General features: G+C 39.9%; 1 protein-coding gene across 8 annotated transcripts in view; it reads left to right on the top strand.

Moving 5' to 3' along the window:
* The window catches only part of LOC6529201 (protein madd-4), a 38,783-nt gene extending 23,164 nt beyond the window's left edge, over nucleotides 1-15,619 (top strand). For 4 of the 8 annotated variants that reach the window (XM_015196743.3, XM_039372017.1, XM_039372016.1 and 1 more), the window contains 10 exons: nucleotides 168-365; nucleotides 429-703; nucleotides 4,537-5,705; nucleotides 5,768-5,879; nucleotides 6,258-6,384; nucleotides 7,186-7,308; nucleotides 11,124-11,507; nucleotides 12,837-13,193; nucleotides 13,254-13,404; nucleotides 14,421-15,619. In XM_015196743.3, coding sequence (XP_015052229.1) covers nucleotides 168-365; nucleotides 429-703; nucleotides 4,537-5,705; nucleotides 5,768-5,879; nucleotides 6,258-6,384; nucleotides 7,186-7,308; nucleotides 11,124-11,507; nucleotides 12,837-13,193; nucleotides 13,254-13,404; nucleotides 14,421-14,560 — 3,036 coding nt within the window. In that variant the 3' untranslated portion in view covers nucleotides 14,561-15,619. Of the gene's footprint in view, nucleotides 1-167; nucleotides 366-428; nucleotides 704-4,536; nucleotides 5,706-5,767; nucleotides 5,880-6,257; nucleotides 6,385-6,613; nucleotides 7,102-7,185; nucleotides 7,309-11,123; nucleotides 11,508-12,836; nucleotides 13,194-13,253; nucleotides 13,405-14,420 lie in introns of those variants that run through there. The other 4 variants (XM_039372018.2, XM_039372019.1, XM_039372021.2 and 1 more) reach the window with 4 other exon arrangements.
* Nucleotides 15,620-15,910: the final 291 nt, after the last annotated feature.

Raw genomic sequence — 15,910 nt, 5'->3', positions numbered from 1 at the left:
TTGTTTGTGAACCGCATCACTGGAAACGTTCACTTAGAAACAGCGCATTTTGTCATTTTGCGGCTTATCCATTATGCAAACAATACCTTTTTATGATGGCGGAAAGAGTCGTATTGAAATAATTTATAATGCTAACGAAATCTATACTCCACTCTTCTAACCCACAGTGCTCGGTTTCCTGCGGACAAGGCATACAAATGCGAGGCGTTGAGTGCAAATCGACAGACGGCAGCTTGAGTGCCAAGTGTGATCCACTGACAAAGCCAGGCAGCATGCAGCAGTGCTCTACCGGAATTTATTGCGGCGGATCGGTAAACAAAGTTGGTGGCACCATTATTGTGGGCAGCAGCCGCTCGCTAAATGAAGTAAGTCCGTTAAAAAGCTTAGCGTCTCTCCCCTTCAATCGGATACTTAAACTTTGATCCTAGCGATCGGAACGACAGTTGGACAGCTCGGATGTTGATGACGACAACGAGGACGAGGAGGGCGAAGATATCGAGGACGTGGAATCGGGACAGGATACGGATGATGGTGACGGCTTATCCTACGCTGATCATCCATTGCGCTACGCTCATCGCACACAGAGTCGACTGAACCAGGAAACCCCAGATGAGCCGCGGACCATGCCTCTAATGAACGGAAATTCAAACAATAATTTCAATAGGGGAGGCGACGAGTCAGAGGGACCCTCACTAGATCCCACGTGAGTAGGGGGCGATTTATTATGTTAAGAGGGAAGTTATTTTTAAAACATAAAACAGAGAAACGGTCGATTTCCTTGACTTTCAGATACCCGTTACTCAGCTAGTAGGAGTGCTCGAAAGCATTTTTAGCAGCATTTAGTAAAACCAAAATATTTAAAAAAATTTTCTAACGATGGGGAAATCAAAAAAAATTTTGTTTCCTTGCCGAAGTTATATGTCTCATAGTGTATTAAGTGTCATTTCTCCAAATTAGTGTAGCTTGTCGTATACTTTTATAATTATTGTACATGCTCAACTGATGGCACGCCTTGAGACATGACACACTTCGCTCCTTGGGGCTTTACATTTGAGCATTATATCTTAAAGGCAACACCCTCTCCCGTCTAATCCCCGCCCCACCTAACACTTGACATATCTCAACTGTAACAAGTGCTTTGCAGTCCACGCGTCGTTCTCCCCACCACCGCCACTTCGCTGCTACTCTACGTGGAGCAATTGGCCAACACAGCAGGAAACATTGACGTGTCCATGACGCATCAATATGTCCTTGAGCATTGTCGACCCCTAAAGTAAAGGCTGTGTCAGAAAGCCACATGACTACATCCTTAGCCAGAAGTTATGAAAGTGTTGACTTAGAATTGGAGTAGATTGTAAGTTCAGAGAGTGTGCTTGATGACAATTAGCCGCATTAATGTGCCATTTTCTTATTGGAAAGCGATTAAAATTCTGGCGATAAGCCTGGGCAGACATATCGAATTAAAGACTCGCCACAACAGTTCCTCTTTACTATACGTATGTGTATACTTTATATTATGTAGCAAAGCAAAGGAAATCATTTGTATTAAATGTTTAAAGTCAAGGGCTTTTATCCGATGGTTGCCGCTTGCAGAATACTTAGGGGAACTAATAAATTACAGTTCTTATTTTAGATCCACCTCTTTTTTACGTGCTATCGTGGTCTCGACCACTAGCTCGTTAAATGCTGAACTTCTTGGGCCGAAATCGTGGTGTGCGACTAAGCCCGACCAACGATGGTCGGTTGGCTTTAGTTCCTGAAGCAGCTGAATTTTGTACTCCTTGAGACCCAAATCTTTGCGATCCACAATGTCGATGGGCAGATGTGTAACTCCTGCGCACTCTGCAAAGTTTGGTCGGTGGCCGGAGGTTCAAAAAAGTGAATTGAGTGCGAAACTTCTCGATAGTATTGCTCACAGTCTGAACTGATGGCCGATTATAAGTACCATAAAAGGGGCAAAGCAAACGGTGCACTTTCACAAACGACCTTTATTTTTTGAAATAAAATTCAAAGATTTTCTATCGCTATTCAGCTGTTAACCTATTCATCATGATTTGCCAAACCAAACTGAACATAAAGTACTCGACAGATGCCAGCTGACATCAAAGATGGCCGAACTAAACTTTATTAAAAAACAAGAGTGAACGGACAGACGGACATGGCCATTTCGACTCGGCTATTGATCCCAATCAAGAATATATATTCTTTATATGGTCGGAAACGCTTCCTTCGTCCTGTTACACACTTTTCAACGAATCTAGTATACCCTTTTACATTACCAGTAACAGGTAAAACAAGAAAGAACGCTACAGTCGAGTTCCCCGACTATCTGATACCCGTTACTCAGCTAGTGGAAGTGCGAAGGAGAGTCTTCAACACTTCAACAGTTTTTGGCGGTTTGTGGGCGTAGCAAAAAGGTTTTTTGGCAAATCGATAGAAATTTACAAGACCAATACAAAATTGAAAAAAATTAAATTATTTTTCAAAAGTGTGGGCGTGGCAGTTTTGCGCGGTTTGTGGGCGTGGCAACATGAATCGATAAACTTGCGCTGCGTCTATGTCTCTGGAGTCTGTGTGCCTAATCTCAACTTTCTAGCTTTTATAGTTCCTGAGATCTCGACGTTCATACGGACAGACAGACGGACCGACGGACGGACGTCAGGAACTACCGTCAGGAACTACAAAACCTAAAAATTTAAAAAGTTGAAAAATGTTAACTATTTTATTTTTATTTGTATTGTAAATATCTCCCGATCTGCCAAAAATCTTTTTGCCACGCCAAACTGTTAGTATTAAAATTTATTATTCGCACTTCCACTAGCTGAGTAATGGGTATCATATAGTCGGGGAACTCCACTACAGCGTTCTCCTTTGTTTTTTATTAAGGAAATCAATTTCATCCATTTCGTCGATTAATTGACCTGATATAATAATCTTGTTGTATTATATTACAACCAAATACGTTATACAAAAATAACGTAACCCAATAGACCGTTGACCAAAGAACAACGAAAATACTTATTACTTATAATTATCCCAAATTCCTTTGACGGCTTCTGGCCAAGCGATACCCGCTTGGCCAAAACTATTCGAGCCTGGCGTCGCCAAAAAGTCGCGACATTGAGCCGCCACCAAAACTATAGCCTTTGATGACGGCGTTGTAAAAAGGAAGGCCGTAAAAATATTGGAGATGGCAGCGCGCCAGTCAGCGAAGCAAATGTAAGGATACATGCAAACAATATCCTAGCCTACGCGACGCGACGATTATGAAATCAGAATCACTGAGAAAAACAAAAAAATAAAGATCTTAAAGTTAATGTAATGTTATGAAATCATTAATTTCATTAAATGGCTTTAACATAGTAATTATTTTAGATAAGAATAATGATGTCAAAAATATCGTACATATAGCAGGCATTAGGAATTGAGTAACGGCGATCTTTAGTCTAGGAAAAAAAATAAAATAAATATATATGCTTTTTTGTACTTATGAAAATTCAATCATTAATAAGAACAAGAGAGAACGCTATAGTTGAGTGTATTGAGAATCAGATACCCTTAACTTAGCTAGTTTATTAGGTTATTATTATTAGATTATTTACAAAATAAAATCTAGTATACACTATTACTTTGAGTAACGTTAATAAAAATACCGACAATGACCATTTTTGGTATTAATTTTTGTCTGTGCAGCCTGACCTACTAAGAGCACCACACTAAAATGCTTGCATTCAATTCGATCCAATTGCATCTGCATCCCCATCTACAATCCGCATCTAGTGATCAATGAGGTGTATAATGGATTCTGTCCAGCGAATTTGTTAGCCCCTTGTAGGGACAAAGGACCTCAATAAGCCCATAACAAGGTGTAGAACGATTACGACATTCGGGTGGTGGAGCCGTAATTGGGAATTCTTGGCAAAGGAAATGTTTAACAATTGTTAAAAAAAGTAAATGACAGGCAAAACAAGCCGTTGAAGTTGGCTTAGCAGGACTATCGCAATTGATAGCGTACTCAGTACTGAACTAACTCATGGAGACATGTTTGCGTTTATATAGGCAGATTGCGATAGCTTAAGAGCAAAGTTTAAGAGAATTAAGTTATAATCATCTATTCTCCCGTAGAGAGAGGAGCTCCCGAAAAATAGGAGTAATTGGAGAATCCTAAGATAATTGCGTGGGCGAAAGTATTTGTTATATAATTATATATATTTGTTATATATTATATATTATGCTCGCCAAGTGATCGAATGTTTAGGGAACATTGGCTCGCCACAGAGTCTAGACTTAGGAACATGACGCTGTGCGTAAATAACAACCAAGCTTAATCGAAGGCCTCTCGATCTTTGATTACATTTTGTACTTTGGCATTAATGTGTGAGTTTTTACAATAATGTGTGGTTGGGGAGTTGTGGGTCTAGAATGGATATGTAACTATATACATATATATTGTTATTTGTCAGACAAACAACGGGTATTTTGTTTTTCTCAGTAGCAAAACTATCTAATATATTTATTTGGTTTCATAATACACAGCTACATCAAGGACAATGAGTGGTCTTCATGTAGCGTTACCTGTGGAGAAGGAATCCGCCGGCGCACCCACAACTGCAAGATTTTCCTCGAGTACTCTAGAACGGTGGCCACCGTTAATGATTCGTTGTGCGAGGGAAAAAAACCACATGACGAAGTAGAGCGATGTGTGGAAAATCCGTGCATGCTGCCTTCCCACGGCTTCGACGACCAGTTCCCCCGTGATTCTATTAAAGTGGGTGTGTCGGAGCCGGGTAAGACGTATGTCTGGCGGGAACAGGGATACACTTCCTGCAGTGCCTCCTGTCTTGGAGGTGTCGAGGAGCTGATCATCAACTGCGTTAGGGAAGATAATGGTAGGGTGGTGTCGCCCTTCCTCTGTTCCCCGGAAACTAAGCCGGAGGCCAGGGTTCGTACCTGCAACGACCGTCCCTGCCCTCCGAGATGGAACTACTCAGACTACTCGCCATGCTCCAAGAGCTGTGGCATTGGCATCAAGACCCGCGAGGTGCAGTGTATCCACGAGGTTACGCGCGGAGGTGACAACACAATGGTGGTGCCGAACAGTATGTGCCCACAGCCACCACCAGCTGATCGGCAGTACTGCAACGTTCTCGATTGCCCCGTACGTTGGGAAGTAGGTGAGTGGAGCAAGTGCTCCCATACCTGTGGCTATGGGTTTAAGGATCGCAAGGTGGAGTGCAAGCAGATAATGGCACAGGAGCACAAGATCGAACGACCCGAATCTATGTGCCCGAGTGTTAAGCCGGCGGACAAAAAGCCCTGCAATGTAAAGCCCTGCCCGCCGGAAGATCCAAAGCCAGTCATCCAGATCAACAACTCAACACACATTCAGCACGACCCCAAGAAGACCAAGATCACCCTTAAAGTGGGCGGCGCTGGAGTGGTTTTCTTTGGCACCCAGGTAAAGATCAAGTGTCCCGTGAAGCGGTACAATCGCACTAAAATCAAGTGGAGCAAGGATCACAAGCCGCTGCAGCGTTCACGAAAGTACAAAGTGTCGAAGAAGGGCGCCCTACGTATACTTGACATTACGTTCCGCGATGCCGGGGTCTATTCCTGCCACGCCGGTCTCAGCTCCGCAGAAATAACCATCGATGTGAAGGCCAAGCCAGGACAGCAGGCTGAGGAGCCGGAACAACAGGAATCTGGTTGGTAATCTGTGCTAAGTCTAATCTGCTCTTTAGTTTATACCCTACCCCGCTTTTTTCAGAACGATTGGTGCGTGAGAAAAGTGGCACAAAGGCTCTCACCTCGGCGGATATGAAGACCGCTGGTGGAACAGGGACTTCCGCTGCTTCCGGCACTATTAGCCACGTTAATGGGTAAGTAATCGATCTGCCATGCCACAGTATGCAAAGCTTTTTTGAAAATTATACCCGTTACTCGTAGAGTAAAAGGTATACTAGATTCGTTGAGAAGTATGTAACAGGTAGAAGGAACCATATAAAGTATATATATATTTTTAATCAGGATCAATAGTCAAGTCGATCTGGCCATGTCCGTCTGTCTGTCTGTTCGTCCGTATGAACGTCGCGATCTAGAAAGTTGAGATTAAGCATGCAGACAAGCCGCCAAATACTATCAGTGTAGAAGTCTCTCCTTCGCACTTCCAATAGCTGAGGAACGGATAGCGACTATAGCGTTCTCTCTTGTTTTTTTTTTTGCGATTTCGTAATGCCGCTTTATTCCTAATTTTCCAGGACGCAGCAGCATGGCTCACGTCGCAGGCAGCAGCAGTCGGAGCGATTGCAAAACGGAAGAGAACGGAACCGGAGACCCAAGTCGGATGAAGTTCAGCATGCGGATAGCAGCATTATGGAAGATGATGTGAGTATCGGAAGCGTTGTGATATCGATCAAAGTTTAGGTTTTAAGTATGTTTCTAATTTCGTTGTATATGGGCTTTGCGGCTTTAGACGCTTTTTTTTATAGCGTACCCACATCTATGTAATTTGATAGTTTTTCTCATATCATTGGAAATAATATCTGTGCCAGCTGTTGACAGATTTGTATCTGACTGTCTCTTGTTTCCTGCTCTTTTCTATCCGACAATGTAGACATAACGTATGCACAGCTAACACGAGACAGAGAATGCATAAACATATGTATGGCTAGAAAACAACAAAAGCTGAGCTATGGATTGACAAAACGTTCTTGCTGTGTTTCTGATTTGGGGAGTGAAGCAAAAAGTTTCCAAGTCTTTATTCGACTGATTTTGCCAACTCCTCCTGGTCAAATCTCTATATGTTAGCTGCGTTTGACTGTCATACTACTTCATATCTTGTTGTACAAATATTAAAGATATTTATACAGACTTATTTGTTAATATATGATACGATAATACATTTCTTTCCAAACTTAATGCATTCGCTTTCAGGTTGAACCGTTTTAACTGCACCACAGAGTTCCCCTTTTCCCTTTCCCTTTTAACGAACCTGACTCGCTCAACACAATCTCTCATAATATAGTACGCTCATATCCATATCCGCAAATTCATAACTTTAAGTCGAAGCATATTGCTAATAAATATCGCCACAGTTAATAACTATTCTCGCCATATTTCTTTCTTAACCCAACCCAATCCCCGTCCAATACATATGTATCTTCCTGTGAGGGCGTGCATATGCAGCTCTCGCAATTAGTGCAATCTGATGACAGAATACCACAGCCAGCGAGCGCCAGTAGCGGCGGTAGTCGCACCAGGACTCTGCTGGCTATGCCATATTTCCAGGCTCTTCTAAGCAATCTCCAGGTGAGACGCATCTATTTTGCATCCCTAGATCAGCTCGATTTCATTATTAGGGCATCCGGCCGCACTCGCTGCGCCCTATTCCATTTTAGTTTGACTTCGACCTCACATTTCGTTGCCATATTTTTATTCAGTTCATTTTGCTTTTATTGCTATGCTTGTGTTAATTCTACGAAAGGAACACACACATTATTGGTTTTAGGCCCTCCATAAACTCTGACTAAACTCTGAGAATGAAAATTAAGAACTTATAGCACATTAAATTGTAACACACCCTTCTATGCACAAAGTTTAACATTATTTAAACAAAAAGCAGTTAAATCCTTAAAATAGTTTTATTACTCTTAACCAAAATATAATTTTGTAATTCTCTTAAATAATATATAAGAATACACAACAAAATAATAAGCTTATAGAAAACATAAAGTTAACATTTTTAAGTCAAATTTTTTTTTAAACTAGATTTCTTTTTGAATCAATGTTTCGCCAGAAGTAACGACTAATTTAGAAAAAAGTGTTTTTTTATGCCTAACGCGATATAATTTTGTATGAATAAAAAATCACACGTTCAGCGAACAATCACAATTATAACAATAGTGAGTGCTTGCTAACGAAATACAAATTTTATTTATTTTTGCGGGTACAAGAGTGATAACCCCCAAATACGAGCAAAGTAAATTATTAATTATTTAATTATTATTATTATTATTAAATATTTGCATGCTTTCAAATTATTTTCATGATTTATTGTATGTTTTTTAGTGATGTTTCTATGTTTTCCACTCTCCACAATAACTTACCAACTTTGCTGTTCTATTTTAAAAATGTGATCATAAATATGTATATTTCTTTACTGTTCGGTTTTTTCGGGCCCCTGTGAAAAATATAACACAACACATACAACATCTTAAAATAAATACGGAAACTATTTTCGAATATACCGTTAACATAACAAAACAAAACGTAGGTAAACTTTTTACAATTACCAATATATTGCTTAATCCCACTCGACAAAGAGCTTTTTACTCCACTTCCAGCGCGTAAACAGTTTATCTAAAACTCAAATATTTTCTCAGTCTTGAGGAATGAAATTGGTATCAAATCATTTTAATTACGGATTTCTAATAAAAATGCCTTTTTTGTCTGAATTTTTCGCGAGAATTTTTTGCGCGCTTTCCATTTAAGACATGTCTAGCTTTTGTTTATATGCATTTTGTACCATAAAAAATTGGGAAAACTAAAATACTTTTGAAAAAAGACAATTTAAAATTTATTGCAATTTAATTATCAGGTATATATTATATATTTCTCATTTTTTTATTACTTATAATTTATTCCAGTACTGCAGTTTAGTAATTCATGATTGTAAAATTTTTAAATAAAAAACACTTAATCAATTTGTGTAATTAGAGACAAAGAAAAAATAAAAACATGATTTATGGAAAATTCTTTTTTATACCCGTTACTCGTATAACAAAAGGTAAAGATTGTAAAGTATGTCACAGGTAGAGGTAACTGATACCGACTATATAAAGGATATGTATTCTTAATCAGGACCAATAGCCGAGTCGATATGACCATGTCCGTCTGTCCGTCTGTCTGTCCGTCCGTATGAACGCTGAGATCTCACGAACTACAGAAGCTAGAAAGTTGAGATTAAGCATGCAGACATAGACGCAGCGCAAATTTGTCGATTCACGTTGCCACGCCAACTCTAACGCCCACAAACCGCCCAAAACTGCCACGCCCACACTTTTAAAAAATGTTTAGATATTTTTTCATTTTTGTATTAGTCTTGTAAATTTCTATCGATTCGCCAAAAAACTTTCTGCCATGTCCATTCTAACGCCTATAAACCGCCAAAAACTGTCAGTGTTCAAGACTCTCCTTCTCTCTTCCCCTAGCTGAGTAACGGGTATCCGATAGTCGGGAAACTCGACTATAGCGTTCTCTCTTGTTTTTTCTTGTTTTCATCCCTGCATGCGTATGTAAATGCATAATTCAACATAAATGTATTGACACTTTTATAATTTTCAAAAATAATTTAAAGAAACCTTATATTTATACCCAAGCTTATCGTTGGCTTGCTATGGTTTTATATGCTGCAAGGTGTATTCGTGTAATCGGCTTCTCCCCGTAAATGTTTCTGAGCTGGGTGGAACTCATTTTTTTCTAGTAGTTTTCACTAGTAAACTAATTTTTTGTTAGTAAAGCGCCTCAAGGTTTTCTATAACCTTTTCCACTACCAGATACCTTAAACAATACCAACAACGTTGTACGGGCTAGGATGCCTATGACTATATTCGTTGTGCTATATTGAAAGTATAGTAAAGTATATTTACTAATAGTGAAATTGTAATAATGGACTAGATAACTATCAATTTTACCAATTATTTTGACTAAATCACCAATAATACTACCGTTTGAAATATATTGTGTTATCCTTTTGATAAAATATTACTACACAAACCGACCGAAAGTTTACTAAATGTTCTAATACCACTATGCAGATTTGCACAAATAATTTATAATTCATAGCCATGAATATCGCAGGATCCGACAGACCAGCATTGATGCGGGTGCTAGTCAGTAGGAAATGGGTTAATTTTAAGACCATTAAGATCATCAATTGCGCCATTACTAAAATGGCCTACATTTTTAGGTAATGTATGGACTTCAATTTAAGGTACCTGGTGGCCTTTAAAAATGTCTATTGTGGTCTAAAAATATGGAATGGAACTACAAAAATCTTCCCTTCTGGACTAATTTATAATATAAGACCTAAGACCTTTATTTAATACCTATTTTACCTTATTTTACCCTAATATGGGGGAACCGCACACCCTAAAAATCTACGTTATTTACTTGCTTCTATTTTACCAAAACCAAATAAAAAAATGAATGCATTTTAAACGTACAATTCATAAATTTATTTAAAGTAAGCTTAGCTTAACACCACAAGAAAAAGTCCAGCGGGGTCAAATCGGACGATCTCCGCCAGTTCACTTCGCCTCCGAGAGAGATGACCATTTCCGGAAAATTTATAAAGGTGCCTAGAAAGAAATCAAGAGAGTACACAAAAAGTATATAATTTTAATTAGTGTGCCATTGCTTTGGTGGCAATGACCGAAATATATGGCAAATAGTATTTGCAAACTGATGGCTCCATTAAAACCAATGCTGCCAGCATATTATATGCGGCTTTTTGCGGCGAACCACCAACAAGTAAACCACAAAATAAGTGCAGAGCTTGATTTTCAACAGATACGCACTCATTTTGCTACATATGCCAGGTTTTGGGTGACAATAAATCAATTTTGGGTCGAGAATTGGAGGCGTTTTGATTAAACGTAAAATGTAATATTGATAAGATCCTAACAGCAGCAGCAGGAATAACAGTTACATTTTCGGTTGCTGTAACAATAAAATGCGTCGGCGGGGGCGTCATAGTCATGGTCCTACTTCTCTGGGGCTGCAAATGGCGAAGTGGTGCAGATAGTTAAAGCTGGGATAGGCTTACGTTGCTCGCAGGTTCAGTAGCCAGTCGGAATTTGCAAATCAGTAAATATGATGCAATGTATGATGGCAATTCAAGTGCGCATTGATGGAACATCATACCCATCCTCACTGCTCTCCCTTCCAACGATTTATGCACCTGCGTACCTCGTGTATCGATGCATAGTGCTGCAGTAGATTTAGTAAACCGGAATCACGCTGGCTGTCAAGCACTGAAATTTAGCCTGGCATATAAAACAAGCGAAATACGATTGGCTTGGATCTGAAGACCAATGGCTAAACTAATAATATTCCGCCCACAGTTGCTATGGCCGCTACAGCGCTTCAAGGACTCTCAAGGCCAGCACATACTCCTAGGCGAGGCGCTCAAGTACGGCCTCGATTTAACAGGCAACGACTATGACCAGGACGAGCCGGAACGTGTTACGGCCAAGCAGTTGCTCCCAGAATCGGTATCAGTGCGAACGCATTCGCCCTTGGACCCAGAGTACACTACGCAGTCGAAAACTAGTGTGGAAGCGGAGGACATTCCGTCACACATGCCGCATGCTCGATGGGAAACAACAGCTGCAGCTTCGACTACGGCGGTGCCAAGCATTGCGAGCGGCAGATTCGTCTACAAATGGAGACTGGGCGAGTGGTCCCAGTGTTCACAGGAGTGTGGAGCGGCCGGCAGTGGCTTGCAGGTGAGTGAAGTGGTTGCAGTGGATGTCAGGACCGTTTAATGCCCTCGCAAGCAATATGCCTGTCTTATACACAGATATGCAGGTGGTGCTTTTGCAGGTGGGTATATAATTCAGAGCTGGTTAAAGGAATAATCCACAAATAAAAGTACGAATCATCAGGAGAGAAAGCCAAGTCTATTTTACTGGCGTTAGGTTTTTTGAAGGAACCTTAGCAATCGGGATAAAAAAAAATCATTAAAAATAGCCCTAAAGTCTGATGTTTGGAAATTTTCCGATCGAACTGAGTAGTTTTCGTGGAAAAAAAAGGACAGGCAACAGACGGGCAAACGGCAAATCAAATTATTTGTATACCCGTTACTCGTAGAGTAAAAGGGTATACTAGATTCGTTGAAAAGTATGTAACAGGCAGAAGGAAGCGTTTCCTTTCCTTATAAAATAAATATATTCTTGATCGGTATCAAGAGCCGAGTCGATCTGGCCATGTCCGTCCGTCTGTCCGTATGAACGTCGATATCTCAGGAACTACAAAAGCTAGAAAGTGAGATTTAACATACAGACTCTAAAGACATAGACGCAGCGCACGTCATTGACCCATGTTTCCACGACCACACTTTTGAAAAATGTTTTGATATTTTTTAATTTTTTTATTAGTATTGGAAATTTTTATCGATCTGCAGAAAAACTTTTTGCCGCGCCCACTCTAACGCCCACAAACCGAGGTCAAACTGTCAGTGCTTAAGTCTCTCCTTCGCACTTCCAATAGCTGAGTAGCGGGTATCAGATAGGAACTCAGGAACTCGACTATAGCGCCCTCTCTTGTTAAAAATTGTGGGCGTGACATCTTTCGGTTTTTAGAGTTCGTCTGGGTGTGGCCAAAATATTTTTGTCTTATCTATAGAAATTGACTAGACAAACAATAAGGATGGCGAAGCCATTTCTTGAAATAAACTGGTTCCGTTGTCGTCTTTAGAATCTTTCATAGTTCCTGAGATCTCGTAGGTCACGTCCAGACAGCTCGATTCCGCTAGTAATCTTCAGTCAGAATATTTTCAGTGACCGGTTAAATTTACCTACGGGCGTGTTTGGTTTTCGTTTAAACTTCGTTTGCTCACGTACTTTGAGTATTACCACTGCACTATCATAAGAGGGGAATGCGTTTCAAGGCAGTAACGACGTTTAAGCAGTAATTATCAAATTGCACAGTACTCTATAAACCGCCTCCAATGGTCTTCTAATTTAAGAATTAGGATTAATGCAGCAATGATCAAAAGTCCTCTTTCCCGGCCTAAAGCCACTTACTTTATGGTTATTCTTCCTCTACTCCTCAAGCGGCGCACGGTGAGCTGCCAGAGAATAGCAAAGGCCACCAGCTCCGGCAGTACTAGCGACACCGAAAATAATGTCGTGGATAATTCAGAATGCTCCGCACACGGCTTGGAGCTGCCAGATTTTTTCCAGAGCTGCGGCAACGAGGCCTGCCCGCAATGGAGCAAGACCGACTGGACGCCCTGCCAGCGATCCCCCTGCCACGGAAGGAATACGGCTATGCAGCGCCGCGAAGTGACTTGCCGCTACGCCAATGGGACGTCGGGAAACGTCTGCGACGAGTATGAGCGACCTGCGGCGAGGCAGGAATGCTACAATGAGCGGTGCAAGGGAGTGTGGCGCGTGGAGTCTTGGTCCGAGGTTGGTCCTGGATCGCCTATTAGCCGTGTTAAATATTAATACCTCCTTTTCTCAAACCAGTGTAATGCGCCGTGCGGTCGTCAGGGCATCAAGTACCGCATCCTGCAGTGCGTCTGGTACGGAAGTCGCCGGTCAGCCGGCAATGTATGCAAGCACCAGCCACGCCCGATGGTTATGAAGGTCTGCAAAAGTCCCGCCTGCCAGGCGCAGTGTGAGTTTCGACCTCATGGTCGTAATATTACTAAGATAATTTAAGTTTTTCTTTTTAACGGGTGTCGTTTCTTGTAGAGTATAAGCATTATGGCAATACGGGTCAACAAACATGTACTGCGTCAATGTCTCTAGAATCTGTATGCCATAACTATCTATTATAGTTCGTAAGATCTCTTTATCAAGACAGTAAAGAATCTCAGTCTAAGGTCTCAGTACGGGTTTGGTGCAGTCTTGTTGCAAATGTATTCTGGAGGCAGTTATTTTCATCCAGTCCAATACATGAGAAGAAATACGTTTTGTACAAGTTGTAGGCTGTTATAGGATCGCTAGTCACCAAGAGAAATTACAGCCAAGCGCTACAATTACATCACATTGTCATATTTTACGGCCCTCTCCATGTGTCCATAATCAGATCGCCGTAGAAAATGCCACACAAAGTGCTTAATAAATTAAAGATCGCCTATTCATGCGCGAGTAGTAGGAAAGTCGTCGTGAAGACTAGAAAGGGAAAAGAAGTGTACACTCATATTTGTCAAACCCAAAAAATAGCTTTATTAACCTAATATATAGGGGTGCTCCGTAGATCAGTTTAAAAGCCGGGTAAAATCAAGTTTAATAAAACTTTAAAGAATAAATAGTCTCAAAATCTATTGACATGCCGAAAAAAACTGTCGCGCTGCGGGCATGAAAATACATAATACAAATTAGGTGGGGGTCGTGTCCAATCTAAAAAAATTTCTTTCATTTTAGCACTCATATTAGCTGACGAACGCCTACCTAACAGACAGCTTATTTTTTCATATCAAAGTGTTTAAAGAAAACCGTTTTCCATACAAGCAATACTACACTTTAAAATCAAAGATTTGAAAAGTATTTTTCGAATTATGTATTTAATGGAAACACGGTGAACTTTAATGTGCGATGTAATGTGGTATTATACGCCGCTTTTCTGTTAAAATTTTTCAATTGTGTATATTCTAAAATTCCACTAACGCATACTTTTTTCTTCCGCAGTGTCGTCCTCCCAGTACTGTCGGGATTCCTCACGCTATTGCAGAAATGCCAGCTCCATGGGCCTGTGTCGACTTCATCGCTACAAGCAGAAGTGCTGCAGATCCTGCCAGCAGCAACATAATCAACATCTTATTCTCTAACTCCGCTGAGGCTTACTAAAATAGGTATCGTAGGTACCGTAATAAAACGTCTATAGCAATTAGTAAGTATAACTTATCCATGTGTATGCATCGCCAGGAAAATCAGCACTTACGTAAATTCACCTTAATATACATATGTGCTGTCAAAAGCCAATTATAAACAAGAACGTATTATTTATAAAACATCCAATGCGAAAACGTGACATGACACTTGTGTCTGAAGTAAGCATTAACATTGCAAGATCTGCTTCAGAAATGATTTTTAAGGGCCATCAATTACACATTATGAACTATTATACGTGATCCTTTATGTATATCAAGCAATCATAAGAAATAATTAAATCGCGAAAGATATTCGTAACAAGGAAATTTACTAGTTTAGGGTAACTGAGCTATTATTACCTAGCTAATCAAGAAAGATTATTAACTATGATTCGATTACTTGCTGACTTAAATGGCCTACAAAATATGTGCGACCAGCAGCAATGTTAAATTAAACAGCTGAAATCATTAAAGAAACTTAATATTATTGTGTACATATAGAAGGGGCCTCCACTGTCCGTTTATAGCACTGAAATTACTTTCGATTTGCATTTATCAATTAACCACTAAAAAGTTGTAAATAAATCGGGTTTATCAGTTAAACCACAGTTCAATTAAAGGCCAGCCGTGTATTGTAATGAAAGTCGAACTATTTTAAATAAATATATACGCCTAATTATAATTAGTTTTATATGGAAACATTGTTTTTATATATAGAAACTTAAAATGAAACACTAGATATACTCTAAATAACACTGCAACATGTAAGTTGCTAATTATAGACGAATATATCGCAATTGTTAAAGCGTAACTAAATATATAAGCTGTTAAGTGAAAGTTATTATTAATAAGCCCAAGTATTAATGCTACAGTAAACAATATCAAATGCCTACAGACGCAAGCAAAAATAAACACAATCGCAGCCCAAAATAAATTGCAATCCACATCAAGGATATAACATAATTGCGATGTATTGTACAAAAAATAAATAAATTTGGAATAAATATTAAATACGTATAAGCTAAACGTGTTTTTGTAGACGGTTGATTTGCCTTATACACAAATGACTAAGATATTATTATACCCATTGCTCGTAGAGTAAAAGGTATACTAGATTCGTTAAAAAAGTATGTAACAGGTAAAAGAAAGCGTTTCCTACTCTATGAAATATATATATTTTTGATGAGGATCAATAGCCGAGGCGATCTGGCCTAGTCCCTATGTCCGTCCGAATGAACGTCGAGATCGCAGGAAATATAAAAGCTAGAAAGATACAGCATACAGATTCCAGAGACATAGACGCAACGC

The sequence above is a fragment of the Drosophila yakuba genome, chromosome 2R, assembly GCF_016746365.2.
Source record: "Drosophila yakuba strain Tai18E2 chromosome 2R, Prin_Dyak_Tai18E2_2.1, whole genome shotgun sequence".
Lineage (NCBI taxonomy): Eukaryota > Metazoa > Arthropoda > Insecta > Diptera > Drosophilidae > Drosophila > Drosophila yakuba.
Note: the sequence above shows the minus strand (reverse complement) of the source record. Positions and strands in the feature narration are given on the sequence as shown.